The sequence below is a fragment of the Melanerpes formicivorus genome, unplaced genomic scaffold (assembly GCF_026170545.1).
Source record: "Melanerpes formicivorus ecotype bairdi unplaced genomic scaffold, bMelFor1.0.p_v2 SCAF_19, whole genome shotgun sequence".
Taxonomy (NCBI): Eukaryota; Metazoa; Chordata; class Aves; order Piciformes; family Picidae; genus Melanerpes; species Melanerpes formicivorus.
Genome location: NW_027142371.1, coordinates 13,863,808 through 13,884,094, shown reverse-complemented (window position 1 = coordinate 13,884,094; position 20,287 = coordinate 13,863,808). Strand labels below are relative to the sequence as shown.

At 64.6% G+C, this 20,287-nt stretch overlaps 3 protein-coding genes across 5 annotated transcripts; 1 reads left to right on the top strand and 2 right to left on the bottom strand.

Moving 5' to 3' along the window:
• The first annotated feature begins 2,571 nt into the window (after nt 1-2,571).
• LOC137447138 (E3 ubiquitin-protein ligase RNF182-like) lies at nt 2,572-3,926 on the top strand. Its single transcript, XM_068150397.1, has one exon. It carries the CDS (start codon nt 2,576-2,578, stop codon nt 3,290-3,292), a length of 717 nt encoding a protein of 238 aa, XP_068006498.1. The 5' UTR covers nt 2,572-2,575; the 3' UTR covers nt 3,293-3,926.
• Nucleotides 3,927-4,755: 829 nt separating this feature from the next.
• On the bottom strand, nt 4,756-5,897 carry LOC137447137 (iroquois-class homeodomain protein IRX-6-like). The gene is made up of 2 exons (XM_068150396.1): nt 5,651-5,897; nt 4,756-5,359 (listed from the first exon to the last, which is right to left on the bottom strand). Exons 1-2 carry the CDS (start codon nt 5,813-5,815, stop codon nt 4,826-4,828), a joined length of 699 nt encoding a protein of 232 aa, XP_068006497.1. The 5' UTR covers nt 5,816-5,897; the 3' UTR covers nt 4,756-4,825.
• A 1,968-nt stretch (nt 5,898-7,865) lies between these two features.
• ZNF335 (zinc finger protein 335) lies at nt 7,866-17,539 on the bottom strand. Of its 3 annotated transcripts, XM_068150160.1 has the most exons (28): nt 17,463-17,539; nt 16,842-17,073; nt 16,239-16,512; nt 15,815-15,892; nt 15,262-15,591; nt 15,010-15,144; nt 14,770-14,928; nt 14,413-14,671; nt 14,131-14,308; nt 13,933-14,045; nt 13,745-13,763; nt 13,447-13,563; nt 13,284-13,360; nt 13,023-13,183; nt 12,696-12,925; nt 12,517-12,598; nt 12,343-12,437; nt 11,928-12,211; nt 11,696-11,831; nt 11,235-11,624; nt 11,004-11,146; nt 10,571-10,710; nt 9,971-10,074; nt 9,780-9,857; nt 9,553-9,636; nt 9,344-9,409; nt 9,088-9,169; nt 7,866-8,604 (listed from the first exon to the last, which is right to left on the bottom strand). In XM_068150160.1, the coding sequence occupies exons 2-28, from the start codon at nt 17,040-17,042 to the stop codon at nt 8,495-8,497; spliced, it is 4,125 nt and encodes a 1,374-aa protein (XP_068006261.1). In that variant the 5' UTR covers nt 17,043-17,073; nt 17,463-17,539; the 3' UTR covers nt 7,866-8,494. The 3 variants fall into 3 exon arrangements, with proteins under 3 accessions (XP_068006261.1, XP_068006259.1, XP_068006260.1); XM_068150158.1 differs by lacking the exon at nt 17,463-17,539 and having other exon boundaries at nt 9,971-10,071; nt 16,842-17,230; XM_068150159.1 differs by lacking the exon at nt 17,463-17,539 and having other exon boundaries at nt 14,428-14,671; nt 16,842-17,230.
• Nucleotides 17,540-20,287: the final 2,748 nt, after the last annotated feature.

Here is a 20,287-nt window from a genome sequence, read left to right as displayed (position 1 = left end):
CCTGTTCCTGCTGTTCATCACCACCCATCTCCTCTGGCCTGACAAGGTGAGGGTGGCTCCAGGGGCTAAAAGCTGTGATAATTCCCTGACCCAGGTTTCTGGGAGTTGGGAATTCCCTGGTTTTCCCTCTTCTGCCTCCAGCCAGGCTGGTGGGCACCATGGAACCCAGTCAAAGGTCTCCAGGGAGGGTCAGCAGTGCCTGGATGCCATGACCCTGCAGGGCTGCGTTCCTGGCACAGCTCAGACAGGTTGTGAGGGTTCTCAGGTGACAGCCAGGATGAGAATCTTGGGCTGGAGCTGTGCCCGTGGCACCCTGGGCTGGCAGCACTGGTGCCAGTGCTCTGTGGTGGGCAGGAACAGCCCAGCCCTGTGTGCTCCTGGCACTCCACTGCTCTCCAGGGATGGTTTCAACAGCAGACAAGATCATCAATGCCCTTCAGTGAGACTCAGCTGGGAGCTCTGGCACTGCAAGCAGTGTTTGGAAAGCCTTTTCTCCCTTTATTCACTGTTTCAGGGCAGGCTGCTGCTGAAGTGCAGGTGAGCAGAGACACCATCACCTGGCAGCCTCAGCAAACCAGTCTGCCCTCACCAAGCCCTTTGCCCTCTCTCCCAGGCCATGCCCAGTTACCTCATTAAGCATTTTAGTGCCCTGGGCTATGGCCAAGGTGGCCAAGAAGCCCTGTGGGCTGGCTGTGGCTCTAGAGCATCTTGTTTAGCTGGATGAAGCAGGAGGTGGTAGAAGAAGAGTGTCAGGATGCCCACTGCTGGTTTCATAGGGCATCCCCATCAGCCCAGGGCACCCTGCTCAGCCTGATGCCAAGGCAGGACATGACCCTTCCCACCAAGGGGCCACCACACAGTGCCTGGCAGTACCAGGCTGAGCCTGTCCCAAGGCAAAGCCCAGGGGTGGTCAGCGAGGCCAGGCTGAGCCATGGGGAGGGCTGCAGTGGTGGGGGGCAGCCAGGGGGCACAGCTGGGAATGGTGGGAGGTGTGAACAGGGCAGGGGGCTGAGGTCACACCAGGAGCTGGAGGGTGCTTGGCCCCTGGCATAGAAGCTCTGATGGTCTGACCTAAAAAAGCCTTCACTCCCACTGCCCCCAGCAGCTCCAGCCCCAAGGGGCTGCTCTGGGGAGGGCTGGAGCCAGAACCCCACACTGAGGTCCTCAGGGTGTGGGCAGCAGGCACCTGGCTGCTCCTGGAGCTCAGGGGATAGAGCAAGGCCCTGCCTGGAGGGAAAAAAGGATTTTCTTAACAGGCACAGCTCACTGTCTTGTGTCCTGAGGGGGCTGAGGGCAGCAAGGTGTGAGCCTATCATTGAGAGGGGCTGAACCCCCTCACAGTGCCTGGGCTCAGGCATGTCCCTGGGTGGACTGTACCTGTGTGAGGACCCCACTGTAACCCCTGCTGTGGGCAATTGCTGCTGCTCTCCAGCCTGGCAGCACAGGGAGAGAGGTTTGCATTGTCCATGCTGGGAAGGAACAGGCACTGCCAACCTACCTTCAGCACTGGGAGAGGGGGGATGCCTCTGGTGGCTGCTGCACCTCGGGGCTCCTGGAAACACCCCTGCCAGGGCTGCAGCTGGGGTGGGGGTGGATTTGGCACAGACTGAAGAGACCCAGCTGCAGAGAGGGACATGCCAAGGACTTGGCTGTGCTCAGCCTGGCTCTGGCAAGTGCTGCAGCCCCCAGGTGCCCCTGGTCCTAGTTCCCCAGGTGCAGTAGTTCGGGTAACAGCCCTGCTCTGCAGCTGCCCTGCCTGCCAGGCTGGGGGCTGCAGAACTCCAGGGACCACCGGGCAGGGAAGGAGCAGAGAGGCTGCAGGAACCCACCCCGACCCCCCCTGCAGTGCCTGCTGCATCCCGGCTGTGTCCCGCAGCGCGGGTAGCCCCCATCCTGCCCGGTCTGGGCTCAGCACAGCACCAGCAGCGGCATCGGCAGCCGCAGCGGCCGAGCATCTTCCTCCGGCTCGCCGTTGCCAGGCCAACGCCGCGGGGATGCCGCCGGCCCCTGCGCCGGGGCGGCCTCCGCAGCGCGGCGGGCACCGCGTCCCAGCCCGCTCCATGGGGCTCCCGGGGCCCCGGGCATCCACCCACGGCCGCCGACCGCCCCGGAGCCCCAGCGGAGAGCAGGTACCGTGCGGGGAGCTGGGGGCGGGAAGGTCGTTCTGGAGCCCGGGGACGGGAGGGTGCTGCGGGAGGGGAGTCCCGGCAGCCGCAGAGCCCGTGTCCGGTTCCAGCTCGCCCGGGGGAAGCCGTTGGCACGGGGAGGGTCGACCCGAACCCACTTGGGAGCTGGGTCCCCGCCCTGCAGCCGGGCCCGTTCCTTGCTCCCACCCACACACGGAAGCTGGGACGGGGGCGAGGCCCGGACCCAGCGCCAGTAGCCGGTGGTCAGAGCTGGCCCGGGGAGGGGGGCTGCAGCCAGTGCCAGTCTCCCTCGGTCCCACTCTGCCGGGGAGCCTCGGGATGCCCAGGAGCCTACCCGTGGGGTGCAGCAGGGCCAAAGAACCTGCCCTTCAGCCCCCATTCACAGCCCCTTCCCTCTGTCCCCAGGCCCCCAGCAGCCCCCCGGGAGCATGGCCCAGCCGGATAGCGAGCAGGGGCTGCAGGCAATGCCCCCGGAGCTGGACTGCACCATCTGCTACAGCCGCTACGACGCCCGCGCCCGCAGACCCAAACTGCTCCACTGTGGCCATCGTCTTTGCACCAGGTGCCTGCACAAGATGGTGGCACTGGGGGACACGTCGCCCCACCAGCTCCGCTGTCCCTTCTGCCGCCAGCACAGCCCGGTGCCCGGTGGGGACGTGCAGCGGCTGCAGGACGATGGTGAGGCGCTGGCGCTGCTGACGGGCAGTGAGAAGCCCAAGAAGCAAGGTCCCTCCCGGTCCCCTGAGGTCCTGCTCTGCCCCAGTGTGCTGGAGCCCGCACCTGGCCCTGATTGCGTGGTCGTCACCATCCTGGAGGTGCCAGAGGACGTGGCCCTGCCAGAGAGCTTGAACGGGCTGGAGGTGGTGCGGCTGTACCGCCCTGACAGCCTGACCGTGCTGCCCTGCCACGGCCCCGCGCAGAAGTGCCGCTCCTGGGGGTGGCAAGCAGTCCCCCACTTCATCCTGGGCGTCCTCTGCCTTCTCTACTTCAGCTCCCTGCCCTTTGGCATCTACCTCCTCCTCATCGAGCACCACAGCCTGGGCATTGTCCTGGTCAGCCTCGTGCCCGCCACCCTCCTCCTCTGCATCGTCTACAGCCTCTGCCAGTGCCTGTGCCGGGAGGTCTTTGGGTTCCCCCACTCCTGACTCTGCATAGCCGAGCCCTGCACCTGCACCGGGGAAGCTTCGGGCACCTTGCAGCGTTGTCCCTTGGTCCAGGTGTTCCCCGTGGGTCACCCACAGCATGGAGATCCGCCTGGACCACGGGGAGATGCTGGGCGCCTGTTGCCTTCCCAGATAGCACAGCTCCGGCTTTGCCAAGAAGGAGCCCACGCCGGAGCGGTTGCAGGAGCTCGTTGCAGCCTTCAAGGGATCAGGTCAGACCTTCAGCTCCTCCTCATCCTCCGTCAGAGAGAAACAGAGAGGATCTGGGCTGAAAGCAAAGCAGCAACCAGGGGACTGATGCCACCCAAGGAAGAGTGGATGCTTAGTGCCGCGGCCGGAGGGGCCCCGGCAGCTGGACACTGCCCGGCGCCGGCAGGAGGAGGGGCAGAACCTGGGGGGGTCCTGCGGCCGGGCATGGCTCCGTGTCCAGATGTAAATAGCTGTGTCCGTGGCACCGCGCTCCGGCGGCGCTGCTCCCATCCCATCCCATCCCATCTGTGTTTCTTTCCCGCCCGTGTGAGCCCTGCCCTGGCCGCTGCCACTGCTGTGTCCGTGGAGGGCAGGAGCAGGGGGAGCTCGGCTGGGGTTGTGCAGATGTTGTTGCAGCTGTTTGGTAGTCTTGTGGTCTTCATGCAGAGCCCCCGGGCTTGATTTAACCTCCCTGTGTTGTGTTGTGCAAGGACTCATTCAGCACCCAGAGCATTTCATTACTTTTATCGAGAGGAGCAAGTTCTGATCTCTGGTTCCTGGTTCTTAGGGATATCAGAAGCAGCCCCTGCCTGGGTTCAAGCCTTGAAGGGCTCCTGGTCCCTGCTCTGCTTCCCAGAGTCTCCTCAGGCTGCACTTATCACCCTGGGGCTGCACAGAGCCACCAGCTTGGCCTTGGGGAATAGGGGGGGGGAAGGTCCTGGCAGTGAGTGGCCTGGCACTGCTGCTGCCCCCCACACCCATTGTGTGCCATGCTCCCTGCATGTCCTTGTGCCGGTGTGTCCCTGTCCCAGCATGTGCCTCCCTGCTCTGTCCCACAGCACAGCGCTGTGACAGCCCCCACCCGGTGCTTTGCCGCAGGAGTGACCCTGGCTGTCCAGGGAGGGGAAAGGGGAGGAAGAATCAGAAAGGCACCAAGTCGGGTGGAGGAGCCACCCCGGGGCTGGTAAATCCCCTGAAGCCTGGCTGGGCACCGAGGGGTGTCCTGCTTCAGGGAGAGGCAGCAGCCTGAGGGGCTCAGGGCAAGACCTGTTCTGCTCCATGGGGTGACTGGGGCAGCCCACAGCAGTACTGGCAGCAAAGATGTCCATCTCTCCTCCAGCCCTCCCTACCCACCCACCAGCATGCCCACAGCCCCACTGCCAGCCCCACCACAAACAAGCAACACCAGGAGGTCCAAGAGAGTCACATTTATTAGTGCCCTGCGTCCCTCCCTGCCCCCACTGCCCACTCTCCTTGTTCCCAGGCAGTCTCCAGGTCCTGTCACCACCCCTGTGCCCCGCAGAAGGCTGCTGCATCCCCCCAGCCCTACCCCTGCTTCGGCATTGCTGGCACCCCTGGGGGGGAGCTGCTCTCCCTGGTGGGAGATGCCAGCATTGCTGCCACGCTCCAGATCTTGGGTTTCTGGTGCTCCATGACCTGCTCAGGACCTGGCTCCTGCTCGGGATTGTCCCTGCACCCATCCTGCAGGGAGTTGGGGTCAGGACCAGCCTTGGCACCTGGCGTGGTGCCCTCTCCCTCGCTGTCCTCGCTGTCTGAGGCACCCCGCGGTGCCCATCCTGCTTTGTTCTCCTTCTTGAGGCGCCGGCGGGCGTTGGCGAACCACGTGGAGACCTGGGTGAGGCTCATCCTGCTGACCACGGCCAGCATCACCTTCTCCCCCTTGCTGGGGTAGGGGTTCCTGGGGTGCCGTGCCAGCCAGGCCTTCAATGCCCCAGTGCTCTCCCGTGCTGCTGCCACCTTTGCCCGCCCCGGCTCCACAGGCAGTGGCTGCTGGCAGCAGGGTGGGCAGAGCCCAGCACTGGACACCAGTCCTGGCAGCACCTCGTAAGCTGGAGAGACCTGGAGGGGGCAAGTGGGTGTCAGGACAGGGGCACCCTCAGCCAGAGGGCAGGGACTGGGGGACAGAGGAACCCAGCCCTTTGCACATGGGAAGGAGCAAAGCTGAGTCCTGACCCTCCTCATCCTCCCCCAAGCCTGGCATGGAGTGTCCTGAGGTGCAGGAGGGTGTAAGGGGAGGTGCAGAGAGTACAGCGAACCCAGAACAGCAGATCCCCAGCCCCAGCCACCCCCCACAGCCCTAGCCCAGTCCCAGGAGGGTTCTGCATCCCATCTACCCTGTGCAGCACTTACCGGGGGTGCCAGGAGGCTCAGGGGTGGAGGCAGCAGGCTGTAGCCGGCCAGCACAGGGCAGGGGTAGGGCATCAGGGCTTGGGGGGACCCCCGCAGGGCTCCCCAGGGCCCTCCATAGCCCTCCAGCTCTCGTCCTGGGCTCCCCTCACCCTGAGTTGCTGCCATGCTGCAGGGAGAGAAGCCAGGGAGCTGCTCCTGGGCATTTTATAGCTGCTGGGTCCGTGGCAACTGGCAGCTGACCAGGGGGTATTAGTGGCCAGGGGAGCGGCAGCGGGATCTGGGGCAGTGGATAACTCCCCCCCACAGCTCGTGCCGGCAGGGACTGGCAGGGAGCAGCCCCCCACCCTGCCCACCACCAACCAGGACATGGCCAGGGACCTCTGTCACCTTCAGTCCCCCAACCCTGCACGGCCACCATGGGTGGGGAGTAGCCCCCAGGGATGGGGTGCAGCGGCAGTAGGAGCTGGTGCAGAGCTCAAAGGAGCACCACAGGGATGCCCATAGGGCACAGCACACACCAGGCTCAACTGCAGTGCCAAGAGCTGCTGGTCCCCATCCTTGGCTCCAGCTCTGACCCGGGCCCGGGGTCAGCAGAGCCCCCCCGCAGTGGGTCAGGTCAGAGGGTTGACCACTGGTAGAACTTGGGCAGGTTAGTAGGACATGGGTGGCACAGAGTGCTGTGCTGGAACTCGGCTGCTCCCCCAGCTCGACCAGGTTCTTGTCCAAGCCCTGCTGACCCCGTGGACCCCTGGCTGCAGAGGAGCAAAGGGGTAGGGGCCCCACAGCCCTGGGGACATTTTGCCCAGGCAGGGACGTTCCTGCCCGCTGTGGGGGCAGCAGGCAGGCAGGGCAGCAGCGGGCAGCTGCGCAAGGAGCCCCGAGAGCCTGCGACCCCCCGGGCCCCGGCTCCTGCGCTGCGCCCCCCCCTCAGCCTGGGATTATCCCACAGGTTGTATCCGTGGTTAAATGCCGATAATAACGCTCTCAGGATATTAAAGATGTAACAAACCCGCTTAGCGCTGGCCGGGGACGGCAACGGGAAGGTCACCGGCGACTAACGAGCCCTGCCGCAGCCCCGGGCTCCCAGTGACAGGGGAGGCGCCAGCGCTGAGGGGCCCCCAGCCCCTGTTGTGCCCTGCTGTGCGCACCCAGAGTGCCAGCAGCACCTGGAGCACCCCATCTGCAGCAGCCAGGACCCCTGGTTCCATCCATCCCAGCACTGTCCTCGCCTCGGGCTTGGTCCCACGCTCGGGGCAGCTCCAAGCGCGGAAGTCACGGGGCAGCCGTTGTCACCAGTGTCACCGAGCAGGAGTGGACAGCCAGGCTGGACAGCCGGGCCAGCCCTGCCCGTGGCCCCACAGTGGCTCCATAACCTTGTCCCCACAGGACTCTTGCAGCCCTAATCGGTGCTGCCGGCGACACCGCGGATCGGCTTGATTAGATAATGGGGCTGTAATCTAGGAAAGCGTCTGCGGATTGCCCGGGGCCTTAACCCCGCGCTGCACAGCTGGGGAGGGAGGGCCGCGGCCAGGCACCGCCGTGGCAGCTGGACGCAGCTGGATGCTGACCCAGCCCCAGCTACACAGCAGCATAAGTGGGCAGAGCTGTAACTGGCACAGCCCAACAGAGAGCAGAGCTGCAGGGCCATCCGCACCCCACTTCCCAGCTGGGTACCCCAGCTGCCAGGCCGGGCAGGCAGTGCTGGCCTTTGGAGCAGGGCAGGGCACAGCCCCCAGTGCCATCCCCATCCCCTGCAGCAGGTGGGGGAAGAGGCTGGTTAAGCTCATGGTCCACACCACGCCAGGCTCAGGGCTGCTCCTGCTGAGGGGGGGAGGCCCCAGGCCCTTTCCCCTGGGCGGAGGCTGAGCTGGCTGCAGCGCAGGAGCCGGAGCTCAGCTGTCATAATCACATGTAAACACCTCCCGACAATCAGCTCAGGGAGGGGCCGCGTGTAGCGGGGCAGAGTTACACGGGATTTAGGCTGTTTACCACTCGATTAATTTCATGACTCCAGCCCCAAACCCACCCCTCTACCAGCTGCCCGGCTTGAGGCCCAGGAGTCAAGGTCACCCCGGAAGGAGGCAGCCGATGGCGCAGGGCAGCCACATCTGCCAGCAGGCGCTGGCCTGGGCCAGGCTCTGGGAGCGGGGCTGGGGGTGGGCGGTGCCCGGGTGGGCGGTGCCCGGGTGGGCGGGGCAGGACCACAGAGCCCATGCCAGCTGCAATCCCTTTTTATTCATAAGCAGAGTCAAAGCTCAAGAACGGGACCCGAACCCCTCCCACAACCACCCACGAACCAACACCAGAGTCCAACCCTCCTCAGAACAAAAATAGAACATTTTCCACCCCCGCCTCCTCCCGCCGCAGGCTCCTCCAGGCCAGGCCCCACCGCTGCCTGCCCGCAGGCAGGCGATGCCAAGGGAGGGACAGGTGCCCTCACACCCCACGGCTGCGTCACAGGGAGCCTGGCTGCAGCACCCCTTCCCCCCGCCCCCCCGCCCTGCCAGCCCCACGGCTGCACCCTCGTGTGCCAGGCAGGCACTGCCTGAGGCGTGGCCTGCACAGACATGATTCAGGGAGTGGAGTTTCAGACCATCAAGTGCAGCAGGCAGAGTCCAGGCCTGCAAGCGCTGCCAGCCTGGGGCCCTGGCTGGAGGCAGCAGCCTGCGCCGGGGCGGGGGGGATGCGCAGGACCCTCACGGGGCAGCAGAGCGGCAGCATGTCCCTGTCACAGCGCGCCCGGGAGCGCCCCCCGGCGCCCCCGCGCAATAAGGCAACTGCTGGCTGAGGCGGCTGCTGCCCGGCCTGCCCGCGGCGTCCCGGTGCCCGCCGGGCCTGGCGCCGCTACTCTCCCAGCGTGATGACGTCGTAGTGAATGCCCTCCTGCAGCTGCTCGGCCATGGCCTCGGCCGTGAACATCCCCTGCGCCTGCGCCATCGCCGCGTCCGCCACCGCTGCGGGGCAGAGCAGAGAGGTGAGGCCAGCACCCCGCCCGCTGGGCCCCGGGGACAGGCAGGGCACCGAGGGAAGCAGAAGGGCTCCAGCAGAAGCCTGGCTGTGCTTGACTCTGGGAGCACACAGCGTGGTGTCTCCTCCCTCTGCAAGCTCAGCCCCAGGGGAAAGAGGCTGATCCTGACCCAGAGCTGACAGGCTGGAGACAGCGAAGGGCTCCCCACAGACAACGGGGTGGGCCCAAGGGCAGCTGCTGCCCACAGTTGCAGGGATGCTAACAGCAAGGGGGCAACCTCACCTCACCAACCCTGGAGGGCTGTGGCATGGGTACCTGTGAACCCCTGCTGGTGACAGCCACCAACAGCCTCTGCAGGCAGAGCTGAGACAAGGCGATGGTGTCACAGAGCAGGACTGGCTGCTGGAGAGCTGGAGTGAGATGAGCAGCCAGGGCTACCCCCAAGCTTGGCCCTGGCCCCAGGTCCTACCTGAGACTGCAGAGTGTGCTGCTGCCTCCAGCTGTGCCTGGGTGACGAGCTGCTGCTCTGGCGAGACAGGCATGTATTGGATCTGCAGGGGAGAGAGGGCAGGGGGCTCAGGGAAGGTCTGCACCCGACCTGGGGCACTGCTGTGTCACCAGCCCACACACACCTTCCATTTCACATCCCTCCCTCCCTCTCCAGCTGGGTGCCCAATGCCCATCTCAGAGAGCCCTGTCAGCCCCATCCATGCTTGGCTCCTCACCTGTGGCTCCTGGAGGAACTGGCTGCCCTGCTCATACTGGATGTGGGTGATTTGCCCATCCTGGACCTGGGGAGGAGAGCCACCATGGGGCTGTGTGAGTGCCAGCAGGCTCTGCACAAAGCTGTCACTGCAATGGAGTAAGGCTGAAGCCCATGCACAGCACCCTCCTGCGCCCCATCCACACCAGGGAGGGGCAGCCTGAAGCTCACCTGGATGTGGTGTCCCTCTGGGACAACAACGTACTCGTGGGGAAGCAAGTGCTGTACGGAGTCCTGGGCAATGATGTACTGAACCTGCAAACAGGGATTCAGACCCAGGAAAGGCCACCACAGCCTACACCCTGCACTGCAGCAGGGCTGGTTCTTGTCTGCCTTCTGTGCCCGTTTCCACCCCAGCTCTCCCCCCTGCAGCCCTGCAGCGGCTCTGGGCCTCTCACCTGGTTGTCTGAGGTCACTAAGTGCTGCACTGTCTGCCCATCGGCTGTTGTGATCTCCTGGATGTATGCAGCCTCCTCCTGCACATCACCAAGAGCCTGTGCTCAGGGCAGGATGCCCAGCTGCATGCCTCTGAGGAGGCAACCCCAGAGCCCCCAGGGAGCAGCTGCAGGGAGCATGCAGCTTGACTCACCTGGCTGGTGACACTCTGCTCCTGGGCCACGATGATGTGCTCCTGCCCCAGGGCCTGCTGCAGCCTCTCGGGAGCCAGCACTGCCTGGCCTGACTGCAAAGCTGCTGCAAGGCAGAGAGAGTCATTGCCAACACTGACAGACCCTGCCAGGGCTGCCAGCTGGCCCCTGCCTAGTGCCCACCCCATGAGGAGCACAGGAGTCTCAGCTCAGCTTGCAGAAGGCCAGAAGCTAAATCAAGCTCTCCTAGGATGTAGGGAACTAGAGGTCACTATGGGCAACCAACCTCCCCATTAGACCATGAACTCTGCTTCTCACTTCAGCACCACTGCTCCCACCACATCCTGATCCACTGGGGCCTGCTTGGAGCAAGTGCTGGTCCCCAGGTCTGCACAGGACCACAACAGCAAGCACCCTGCCAGAAGAGCTCCCTGCACCCAGCCTTTCATCTCCACACCCACCATGTCCTGCCACTGCGAACAGCTCTGACCTGCAGCTGGAATCTCTTGGCCCTGATGTACCTCAGCCCTGTTTGCCCACAGGCTGGCTGAACCCTGCAGAGGAGACCTCGAGGGCACGCTGGTGAGAGGAGCACAACTTACTCTGCAGGGTGGCCAGCGTGTCCTCATCACTGTTCAGGATGATGGTCTGCTGGGCAGCGGCTGCCGGCGGCCCCGGCCGAGCGCCCTCCGAGCTGTGCAAACGTTGCATGTGGAACTTGAGGTGCCCGTTTCGGTTGAACCTACAAGGGGACAGAGCAGGGGGGAGCTGCTGTGGGCACCACGGGGCCTTAGTGTCCTCTGCAGAGGCCCAGGCTACAGGAGCTCATCCCACTGCATGGCCTGGGCCAGCTCCCAGAACGCTTCCATCAGCGCTGAACCTCCTGCAGCTGAAGTTCCTTGGAGGCAAGCTCATAGCAGGAACCACCTGGGGGCAGAATTCCCTCTAACAGGGGACAGCCCTCAGGGGTCAGGCCTTCTTTTAAGCCTTGGGGAGCTCTGCATGACCCCCTCGAAGCAGGCAGGCCTCACCCACCTCTGCCCACAGATCTGGCAGGCAAAGGGCTTCTCATTGGTGTGTGTCAGCATGTGCCTGCGCAGGTCCTTCTTGTTCTTGGAGGCGAAGCTGCAGTGGGTGCACTTGTGTGGCCGCAGGCTGGCATGCTGCACCATGTGGCTCTGGGGGCAAAGGGAGAGGTGTGGGCTCAGGAAGCTCACATGTGCCCACGCTTCTTGCTTCCAGGGCTGCCCCGTGGCAGGGACCTACCCGAACCTCCGGCCAGAGGGCTGCAGTGAAGGGGCAGTCGGGACACTTGAAGGTGCTGGGCCCAATGTGGGCTCTCTTGTGGCTCTCCATCTCTGCTCTCCCCGTGAACATGGCTGTGCAAATCTTGCATGAGAACTTTTTGGCTGCGGAAATCTTGCACGAAAGCTTCTTGGCTGTGGAAACCTTGCAGGAGAGCTTCTTGGCCATGCCTTGCAGCACAGGCCACTTGACCTTTGGGGATGAGACTTCCTGCCCCTCGGAGGCTGAGGATAAAGACGAGTCCTTCTGGAGCTGCCTGGTGACACACTGCACCAGGGGCCACTTGACGCCGGCGGGCTGTGCCTCCGGGCCCTCTGCTGGTGGGGGGAAGGCAGCGTCCCCGCTGAGGGGCTGCGAGAGAAACACCGCGGTCACGCCGGCTCACACCGCTGCCGCGGCGGGGGGGGCGCTCGGCTCCTTACCTCCACCGGCTGGAACTGGCTCCCCGCAGCGCTGGACATGATGTAGTGATCGCTGTGCTCCTTCAGAACATCCTCTGTCATCACCGCCTCGCTCACCACGACCGCATGGGAGGTCTCCGCAGGGCTCTCCTCCTCGCTGCGGGTGAGGACAAGTCAGAGAGCTGCCTCTTCCCCCTCCTCACCACCAAAGCCTCCTCCTTTAGGTCAGAAGCACTCCTCCCGCACAGCTGACCTGTAGAGGGTGGCTGCAGCTGGCATCTCCTCGCTGATGGGTGTGATAATGCTGTACTCTGCTGTCCCACCAAAGGGTATCGTGATCTGCTGCAGCTCTGAGCCACCCAGCGCCGCCTCCTCGTAAGCCTCCTGCACCAGCGCCTCCCCAGCCTCTGCCATGTGCAGCGTCACCAACTTTTGTTGCTGCTGCTCCTCAAGGTCCACCTCTGCCCCTTCCTCCTGTGCTGGTGGCTCACAGGCTGCCTGCACCTCTCCCGAGTCACTCGGCTTCACCACAGCCACCTGGGGAAGATGGGGGGGAGGGGAGCAGGCAGCAGCTCAGGCACAGCACTGAGACTTCTGTGGTGCAGAACAGGGCTGGGTGCTGCAGAGAGACCTCCCCCAGCAGGCACAGCCACCCCAGCCCTCCTCACCTGCAGAGAGCCTGTGGCCAGCTCTCGCTGCGTGCTCATGTTCAGCAGGAGGTCCAGGGCAGTCTGTGTGGCCAGCTCGGCTGATCCAGCCACATCTGCAGGGGCCAGGGGGAAGGGGATTAGGCGGGCACCCACCCACGCCCTCTCCATCCCCTGCCCTGGGAGCTCACTCACCCTGCTCGTAAATGATGGTGGCCCCTCCCAGGGAGTCCTGTGAGAGGACAGCGCCATCTGCTCCTGGGACAGCCTGGGCCGCCTGGTAGGTGACAGAGGACAAGAGGAGCCTGCGTTAGAGAGCGAGCCGGCAGCGTGGCCGGGCACGGGAGCAGCCGGGACGCGGAGGTGGCACTGACCGGTGGGCCAGGCTCCGGCTCGGCGGGGCCCTGTCCCTGGCTGTGCTGCTGCCTCAGCTCCTCGATCTGCTGCAGGGTGAAGAAGGGGCGGCGGCGGCAGGGCGGCTCCTCGGGGTGCTTCTGAGCCCACTCCTCGAAGGAGTCGGCGTGGCGGCACTGCACGTGCAGCCGCAGGTTCTTCTTGTGCTTGGTGGTGAAGTGACAGAACTCGCAGGCGAAGGGCTTCCCTCCTGCGGGCCGGGGGGCCGGGGTCAGCAGGCAGCCCGCCGGGGGGCCCGCAGCACCCGGCGGAGGGAGAGCGGGCGCGGGACAGGCAGCCCCCCTCACCCGTGTGCTTGACGGCCATGTGCGACACCAGGAAGTCCTCGCGGAAGGTGGAGTACTTGCAGAAGCTGCACTTGTAGGGCTTGTCGTTCATGTGTGACAGCTGGTGGTTCAGCAGCACCTTCTTGTCCTCACACACGTAGTCGCAGAACTCGCACTTGAACCTGCCAGCAGAGCGGCACAGGGGCAGCAGGGACCTCCCCTGCCTGCCTCTGCGGGGAGCGGGACGCGGCTCTGCCCGGCAGCCTGCTGCCGGCCTCCTACCTGCGGTTGGCGATGGCCTGGATGTGCGTCAGGAGGTGCATCTTGAAGGTGTAGCGCTTCTTGAAGGACTTCCCACACTGCAGCAGAACAAAGGATGGCACTCACCATCCTGCCCAGCTTCACCCACCACCAGCCCCTCCCCAGGCCGTGTCCCCCCCCTCACCTTGTCACACATGTGTGGCTTCTCAGTGCTGTGTGTCTTCATGTGCTGCGTCAGCCTCTTCTGCATGGGGTAGACGCGGTTGCAGACAGGGCATGGGAAGGAGTTCAGCTTTGGGGGCTGGAGGGAGACCATGAGGATGAGATTGCTAGGGAAGGGTCACCGGTGTCCTGACCTCCTCCCCGCTGCAGGACCTGGGCTGCTGTTTCTCCAGCCAGGCACCAAGAGCCTGTGGAAACCCAGACATGCCTCCTCCTACAAAGCAGGGTGGAGAGCCAGCCAGTGGGAGACCCAGACTCACCGGATCCGCTCTCTTCTTCCTGGAAAAGAAAGGAGAAAACCCCCTGGGGTCAGCCACATCCCGGGACCGGGCTCCCTTGTACCCAAACACCACAACTGCCCATTTTGGGGCCAGAGGAAGGGGCAGGGGGAACAGCTGGAGCCGTTCAAGCAGGATGTGAGACCGTCCCAGGAAGGCAGCTCCCTCACCTGTCACGGCTGTGCACCGTGGAGTGCCGGATGACGTCCTTCTTGTACACGCTGGTGTAGCTGCACTCCTCACACTTGTAGGGCTTGCTGCCCACGTGGTTGAACATGTGCTCCTGTGAGAAGCAGAACGGGGCTGTGAGACCTGGGGCCGCCAGCTCCCCTTGTGGGAGCAGGAGCAGCAGGCCAGAGGGTGCCCACCTTGAGGGAGGACCAGCGCCGGGAGCGGTAGCTGCACTGCAGACACTTGAAGAGCTGCGGGTCGTTGGCCTCGTGCGAGCTGACGTGGAAGCGCAGGTCCTCGTGCGTCAGGAAGCGCGAGCCGCAGATCCGGCACAGGTAGGGCCTCATCAGGGGCTTGGGGGACTTGTAGTAGTACCTGGGGAACAGGGCCGGGGTCGGGGCTGTGGTGGCCAGCTGGGGCTGGACCGGCCCTGGGCAGAGCCAGAGGGCCCCAGCGCCGGCTCGGCTGGCACCCCTCACCTGCGCCCCATGTACTTGCGGTATTTCTTGCCCAGGAAGCGGCGGGAGGGCCGCCCTCGCCGCCGGGGGAGGACGTCGGCCTCCTCAAGGCTGGCATTGGAGGAAGGATCCTTGTTCTCCGAGTCGGACTGGCTGATGCTGGGCTCTGCCAGGCTCTCGCTGGCACCGTTCTCCAGCCCAGAGGAACTGGCAGCCTCCGAGGTCTGCAGCTCGCGGCTCGGCGTGCTCTGGGAGGTCACCAGGGGCTCCACCTCTGCTCCTGCTCGACAGGACATGGCACAGCTCCGTCAGACACGCTCCCTGCACTGCTCCCCAGCTCCAGCCTGGCACAGGACTGCTGCCTCCCACTCCCCTCACCCTCAGGCACATCCTGGGGCATGTCCTCCAGACGAGGAAACTTGCGGGGCCTCCCCGGGCGCCGTCGTGGCCTCTCCTCGCTGGACGTGGGGATGCTGCGGCTGTACTTGGGCTGGCGCCCACGAGGCTCATCCTCAGCTGGGTTATAGTCACTGTCCTCTGCAGGGAAGTGGCCCAAAACGTCAGACAGAGACTGGGAGGAGACTAAGCTACCGAAGAGACGGGGAGGATGAGTCCTACCTTCAGGGTCATCAATAGCACCAGCATCCATGATATCATCATCCTCCTCCTCCTCAGGGGCTTCCTGCTCTGTGCTCTTTGGAGCTGCTCCCCCCTTCCGTGGGCGTCCTTTCTTCAAAGCCAGTGCTGAACCCACTGCCACAGAGAACAGAAGAGCAGCTCCTTACCAAGCTGTGTGCTGGAACAGTTCCTTACATCACAGCCCTCGCTGGTTCCTCTTCCAGAGCAGGAGGAAGCTTCCTCAGCACACACCTGGCTGGAAGTGTCGCTCCTTCATGTGGTTGATTAGGGTCTTCTTAGAGACACTCTTGTACTGACACATCTTGCACTTGAACTGCTGCACCACCACCACCTCCATCATCTCTTCCAGAGTCTCCATGTCTGGCTGGTCCAGCTCCTCCCCACCATCTGCTTCTTGGGCCTGATCTGGCTGCGTGGGCAGCTCCAGTACCTCTAGCTGCTCAGCAGGGTCTGAAGGGCCAGGCTGATCAAGGCATGTAGAGGTAGGTCCATCAGCAACAGCTTCAATTGCCAAGCTATTGGCCAGAGCAGAGGTGGCCATCTGGGACACTATGGGGGCACCTGAAACATCACAACAGCTCAGTCAAGAAGCAGACTCTCCCCTACCCCTAGGCTGCACCCACCTCTGGGGCACAGGGCTCCAGGGAACTCAAAGACAAGCTGCCAACAGCCAGGACATCCATGGAGATGCCGGGACAGGTGCTGTGGCTGGGACACCTGCTCCAAGCCCCATTCCTGCCAGGCCTGGGGCACAAACAGCCACCACCCCAGAGCACACCCTTACCATCATCAGGCCCTTGCAGAATGAGGTACTGGGTAGTCTCTGCCCCACCATCCTCTGCACTGGTCACAGCAATGCAGCCTGTGAGGAAGAGGAGAGCAAAGCAGGGGCTGTAGAGTCACAAGGGCTCTCTCACACACAGTGGGAAGGGGCAAGGAAGGCCTGGCTGCAGGGCTGAAGCCTGCCCTGCCACGCAGCTGGGGGATCAGGCAGGCAGGAGGAGGGCTGAAGCCACCAGCTCTTTGTCAAACCCTCCAGAAAGGCAAGAAGAGAACCCCCAACTGCTGGAGCTGCATTTGCATGCGGGTAGGCATCACCCCCTCGCCTCCCAGGGCCCGGCACGGCAGCAGCTCCCTCCTCAGGCCACACACGGGCTGCAGCCTGGGCAGCTGTGCCCTGCCTGCCAGCCGTGGCAGCCCACACTCACTCTGGATGATGTCAGGGCCGATCGTGGACTCAATGATTTTGTCGATGGCAGAGCCCAGGTCCGAGGAGGTGGAGGCAGTGGAGTCTGAGACGATCGTGGTGCCGTCTGTGATGACGCTGGAGTGGACAAGGACTTGGGGAGACTCTGACACCATGATGGACTGGCTCACAGTGGAGACACTGGAAACTAAGGTGGACTGGGCAATGGAGGATGAATCTGGCAGGTAAACCCGGGGAAGGGCATCTGTGCTGGAGCTGCTCTCTGACACCTCCTCCTGATGGAAAAAAAGGAGGCCAGAAGAGCTCAGCTGAGAGACCTTTGCCAGGCCAGACCCCCGGGGAGCCAGTACGTGCAAATGACACCGGCATGTCACCACAGAGCTACCGGGAAGGGGAGCAGAGTAGTTCCTTGGGCATTGCTAGGGACCCCGGACCTCCAGCGCTGCTCCGGCTACCAAGGAGAGCTCTCCTCTGACCGGCAGCAGACACCGGGCTGCTCTCACAGCGCCTGCCCAGACTGCTGAGCTCCAGCTCCTTTGCCAAGGAACCCACCGCCGCCCTTCCCCGAGCCGACTGCTGCCCCAACCTCCTCGTCAGCTCCTACCAATGAGACCCCGCTGCTGTCGGAGCTCTGGCCCACGGCGGACTCATCGGCACGGGAGAGGGGTCCGGGGGCCGAGGCGGCGTCGCTGCTGTCTGCCGACACGGCCTCCGAGCTCCCGACGCCCAGGCCGCTCTCGGAGGGCTCCTCCCGGGCCTCCTGCGGGGCCGCGTCGCTGCTGCTCTCCACCGCATTCTCCTCCATGCCCGCCCTGCCAGGGCCGTCTAGGCTCGACCTGCGCGGGGAGGCCGCCGCCGTCAGCGTCGCGGCCGGAGCGCCGCTCGCCGCTGCACCCGGCCAGCGCGGGGGAAACGGCCCAGGAGCTCGGGCCGCCCCCCAGGACACCGGCAGCGGAGCCGGAGCCGCGGCGACCCCATGCCCGGGGGTCCCGCCCGCCCTCATGGGGGGTCCCGGCGCCGCCCGGCGTCCCCGCTCCCGTCATGCCCCGCGGCCCTGCCCGGCCCTCGGCCGCCATCTTGCCGCGGGGTCCCCCCCGCCGCCTCCGCGCGCGCGCACACGGCGGGGCGGCCCCGGTGCGCCGGGACTGGGGGAAGTCGCCGTCGCGGCGAGTCGAGGGGTCCCGCTGCCGCCGCCGCCCGCTCGCCCTTCGGCCCGAGCCCTTACCCTGCCCGCCGCGGCTCGGCCGCGCCCCCGCCGGAGCCGGCACCACGGCGGCCGCCATGCCCCCCCGCCCTCGCGCCGCGCAGCGGTACCGCCGTGCGAGGCGCGCGCCGGAACTACTTGCTCCAGTCCCCTCCGCTCCCGCAGCGCTCGCCGCCGCTGGGCCTCGCTCCCTCACTCTAGCTGCCGCCACAGCCGACGGACGTCAGCGAGCGGCATCACCCGCCGTCGGCAGGCTGGAGAAGGCCTCAGTAGTTCCCTGCCGGGGAACTACTTTATCCGCGGAAGGATTACAAAGACAGTACACTGACTTTGCGTCATGACGTCACGAAGCGGCGCCCGGGCCCTGAGCGTCGGCGTCGCGCCGGGGTTGCGCCTGTCACGTGGGGATAGGGCGGAAGTGGACGCGGCCGGGGTCGGGTGGGCCCGGGCGGGGGTTAGGACTCCCTCTCCCGGGATGTTTTGGGGCTTCCGAACCACGCTCTGGGCCACGTCCCGCGCCTGTCCCGGCACTCGGTCGGCCGCGGTTTTCCGGGTCCCCTCCCGTAGCCCGCGGTGGGCGCGGAGCCTGGCCGTGGCCGTCCCTTCTGGAGCGAGCTGCCGCGCCGGGGGCCTGACCGTGCTGAGCCCTGGCGGCTGTGCCGCCCGTTGAGCGCTCTCCCCGGTTCTCCGGGCTGCAGACGCCGCCTGCTGTAGGTTTGTGCTGCATTGCAGAAGCCGCCCTCGGCTTTTGATGGCAGTGCTGCGGCTAAACGATCGCGATTGCCTTCTCTCGTTAGCTGGCACCCGGGCTGGGTGCACGCTGCTGCAGGTGCAACGGGTGCCCGGTTTGGCAGGCCTGGATCCGCTGCTGATAGCACCTCTGGCCCCATATTCACGACAAGCAGTGGGCTGCGCCGGGCTGGCTGTGGGTGGTGGGGCTCTGCCAGCCCTTGTTACAGCGGTGTCCCCGCAGGGGTGCGCTCGGCAGCTGCTGCTGCCCCGGCTCTGGCAGCGCCGTCTGCTCCAGCCGTCTGAGCTCAGCTGTGGATGGAGAGCCTGGGCTCTGCGTCTTCTGACCCAGCTGCCCTTGCTCTGCTCTGACATCTGCAATGAACTCCAGAGCCCGTCGCTCTCACTGATGGTTTCTCACGTTACAGGGCTCTGCTGAGAGCGCCTACCCCAGGTCTTTCTGGACTAGTGGCAGTCTTGTGCCTGCACTTTCCCGGGGCAGGACTGTGTTTGGGTGGAGCTTGGCTCAGTCCCAGTGGAAGGGACACACTGAGGATGGGGGCCAGGGATCCATATCCCGGGTCCCAGGGCCACCAGGACTGAGCCAACCCGCAGTGCGGCTCTGTCCGGAGCCAGGCTGGGCCAGCAGTTGTGTTTGTTGGCTCAGTGGCCAGAGCGGCTGTGGTGCCAGCCACCAGAGGACAGGCAGTGTCTTGCCTGGCACAGCTGGCAAGCATGGTGTTGGATGAGGGGGGTGGCTGGGCCAGCACTCTGCATCGCATGGCAGAGTGGTGATTCTGGTTCAGAGTGAGGGGCTGGGCTCAGCTCCCACAGCCCAGGGCTGCTCTGTGGGGCTCCACAGCTCCCTTGTGTCTCTCCAGCACTCCTGCCCTGCTGAGACATCCTGGATGCAGCTGAAGAGCTGCTGCCAAACGTCTGTCTGTGTGAGAGCCTTCCAGCCCTTTCCCCAGCTAATTAAATGCATCCTCCAAAGGTTTGTCCTCATCCATCACCCAGAGACAACATCAGTGAGGTCCAGCACTGGGCTGGTGTCATCTGAGCAGGGGTTGGGCACACAGGCACAGCAGCATGGCCAGTCAGGGTCTGGGGTGCCAGCTCTGCACACAGTCAGATGCTGCTGTTGCCATCGTGCCAGCAGCTGAGAGAGACCCTGGGGCTGTTTTTTCCCCCCCCTCCATTTACTCCTCTTCCAAGCCACCCTGTGTAGCAATGTGGTTGCTGTGGGGAAGTGGAGCTGAGAAGGACACAGGGGCTCCTGGGGCTGATGTCCCCTTTCCAACATCCCCTTTCCATTGCTCTGTGGCTCACACTGCAGGAGCCTGATGCTGTGTGTGGCTGGCTATGGGGCTGGGGTTTCTCTCAGGGAAGTGGGTCCTGGGAGCCCCCAGCAAAAGCTGCCTTGCAGGGTGAGGAAATGGGATGGATTTGTGTCAGACCAGCAGGTTTCTTTCTGCCTTTGGTTGGGGATAAGTGAGGGATTTTCCCAGTGGATGCTGGTTCCAGGGCAGAGCAGCCTGACCTCTGGGAGCCTCAGGGGCTTGTGTGGACCCACTGGTGAGGGAAAGTGCTTGGAGCTTCCCTATTACCCTGCAGAGCTGCACTGTGCCCTTTGTCTCCAAGGACCACACCAGGGATGTGTTGCTGGGGTGGGTACCCAGCTATTTTTAACAGAGCTGTGTGCCCCCAGGCAGGGAATTTCCAAGCCCAGCTCCAGAGTGCAGCTCCCCTCTGAGAATGCCCCCCCCCATTGTGGTTCCTGGTCCTGAAACCACCTCGAGGCCAAAGCAAGCACAAATCTCAGTGAGAGGTGTGGCTGTGCACTGGGTGTGTGTCCAGACACCCAAGCAGGTGCCAGGTGAAGGCCTGTGGGGGGTGAGCTGAGCAGACACGAGTGGCTGTGCCTGGAGAGCAGAGTGAGGAACTGGGGTGGGCTGTGACTGCTCCCAACAGGCTGCTTGCTCTGTTCCACGAAGGCTGTCCCAGGCTGGGGGGAGGTTTCCTGGCTCCATGCTTTCCACTCTGGAAGTGATGCTTGGAAGGCTCCACAGCCAGAGGAGCTGCTGCCCAGGCTAGGGCAAGAACAGTGACTTGGGGAC

Bases quoted from the DNA above. Each gene is read 5' to 3' on its own strand.
- LOC137447138 (XM_068150397.1), top strand. From the start codon at position 2,576: ATGGCCCAGCCGGATAGCGAGCAGGGGCTGCAGGCAATGCCCCCGGAG.
- LOC137447137 (XM_068150396.1), bottom strand. From the start codon at position 5,815: ATGGCAGCAACTCAGGGTGAGGGGAGCCCAGGACGAGAGCTGGAGGGC. The intron at 5,360-5,650 runs GTAAGTGCTGCA...TGCCCCCTCCAG, and splicing joins TGAGCCTCCTGGCACCCCCG to GTCTCTCCAGCTTACGAGGT.
- ZNF335 (XM_068150160.1), bottom strand. From the start codon at position 17,042: ATGGAGGAGAATGCGGTGGAGAGCAGCAGCGACGCGGCCCCGCAGGAG. The intron at 12,599-12,695 runs GTCAGTGCCACC...GTCACCTACCAG, and splicing joins AGCCGGAGCCTGGCCCACCG to GCGGCCCAGGCTGTCCCAGG. The intron at 12,438-12,516 runs GTGAGTGAGCTC...TGGCCCCTGCAG, and splicing joins CACCATCATTTACGAGCAGG to ATGTGGCTGGATCAGCCGAG.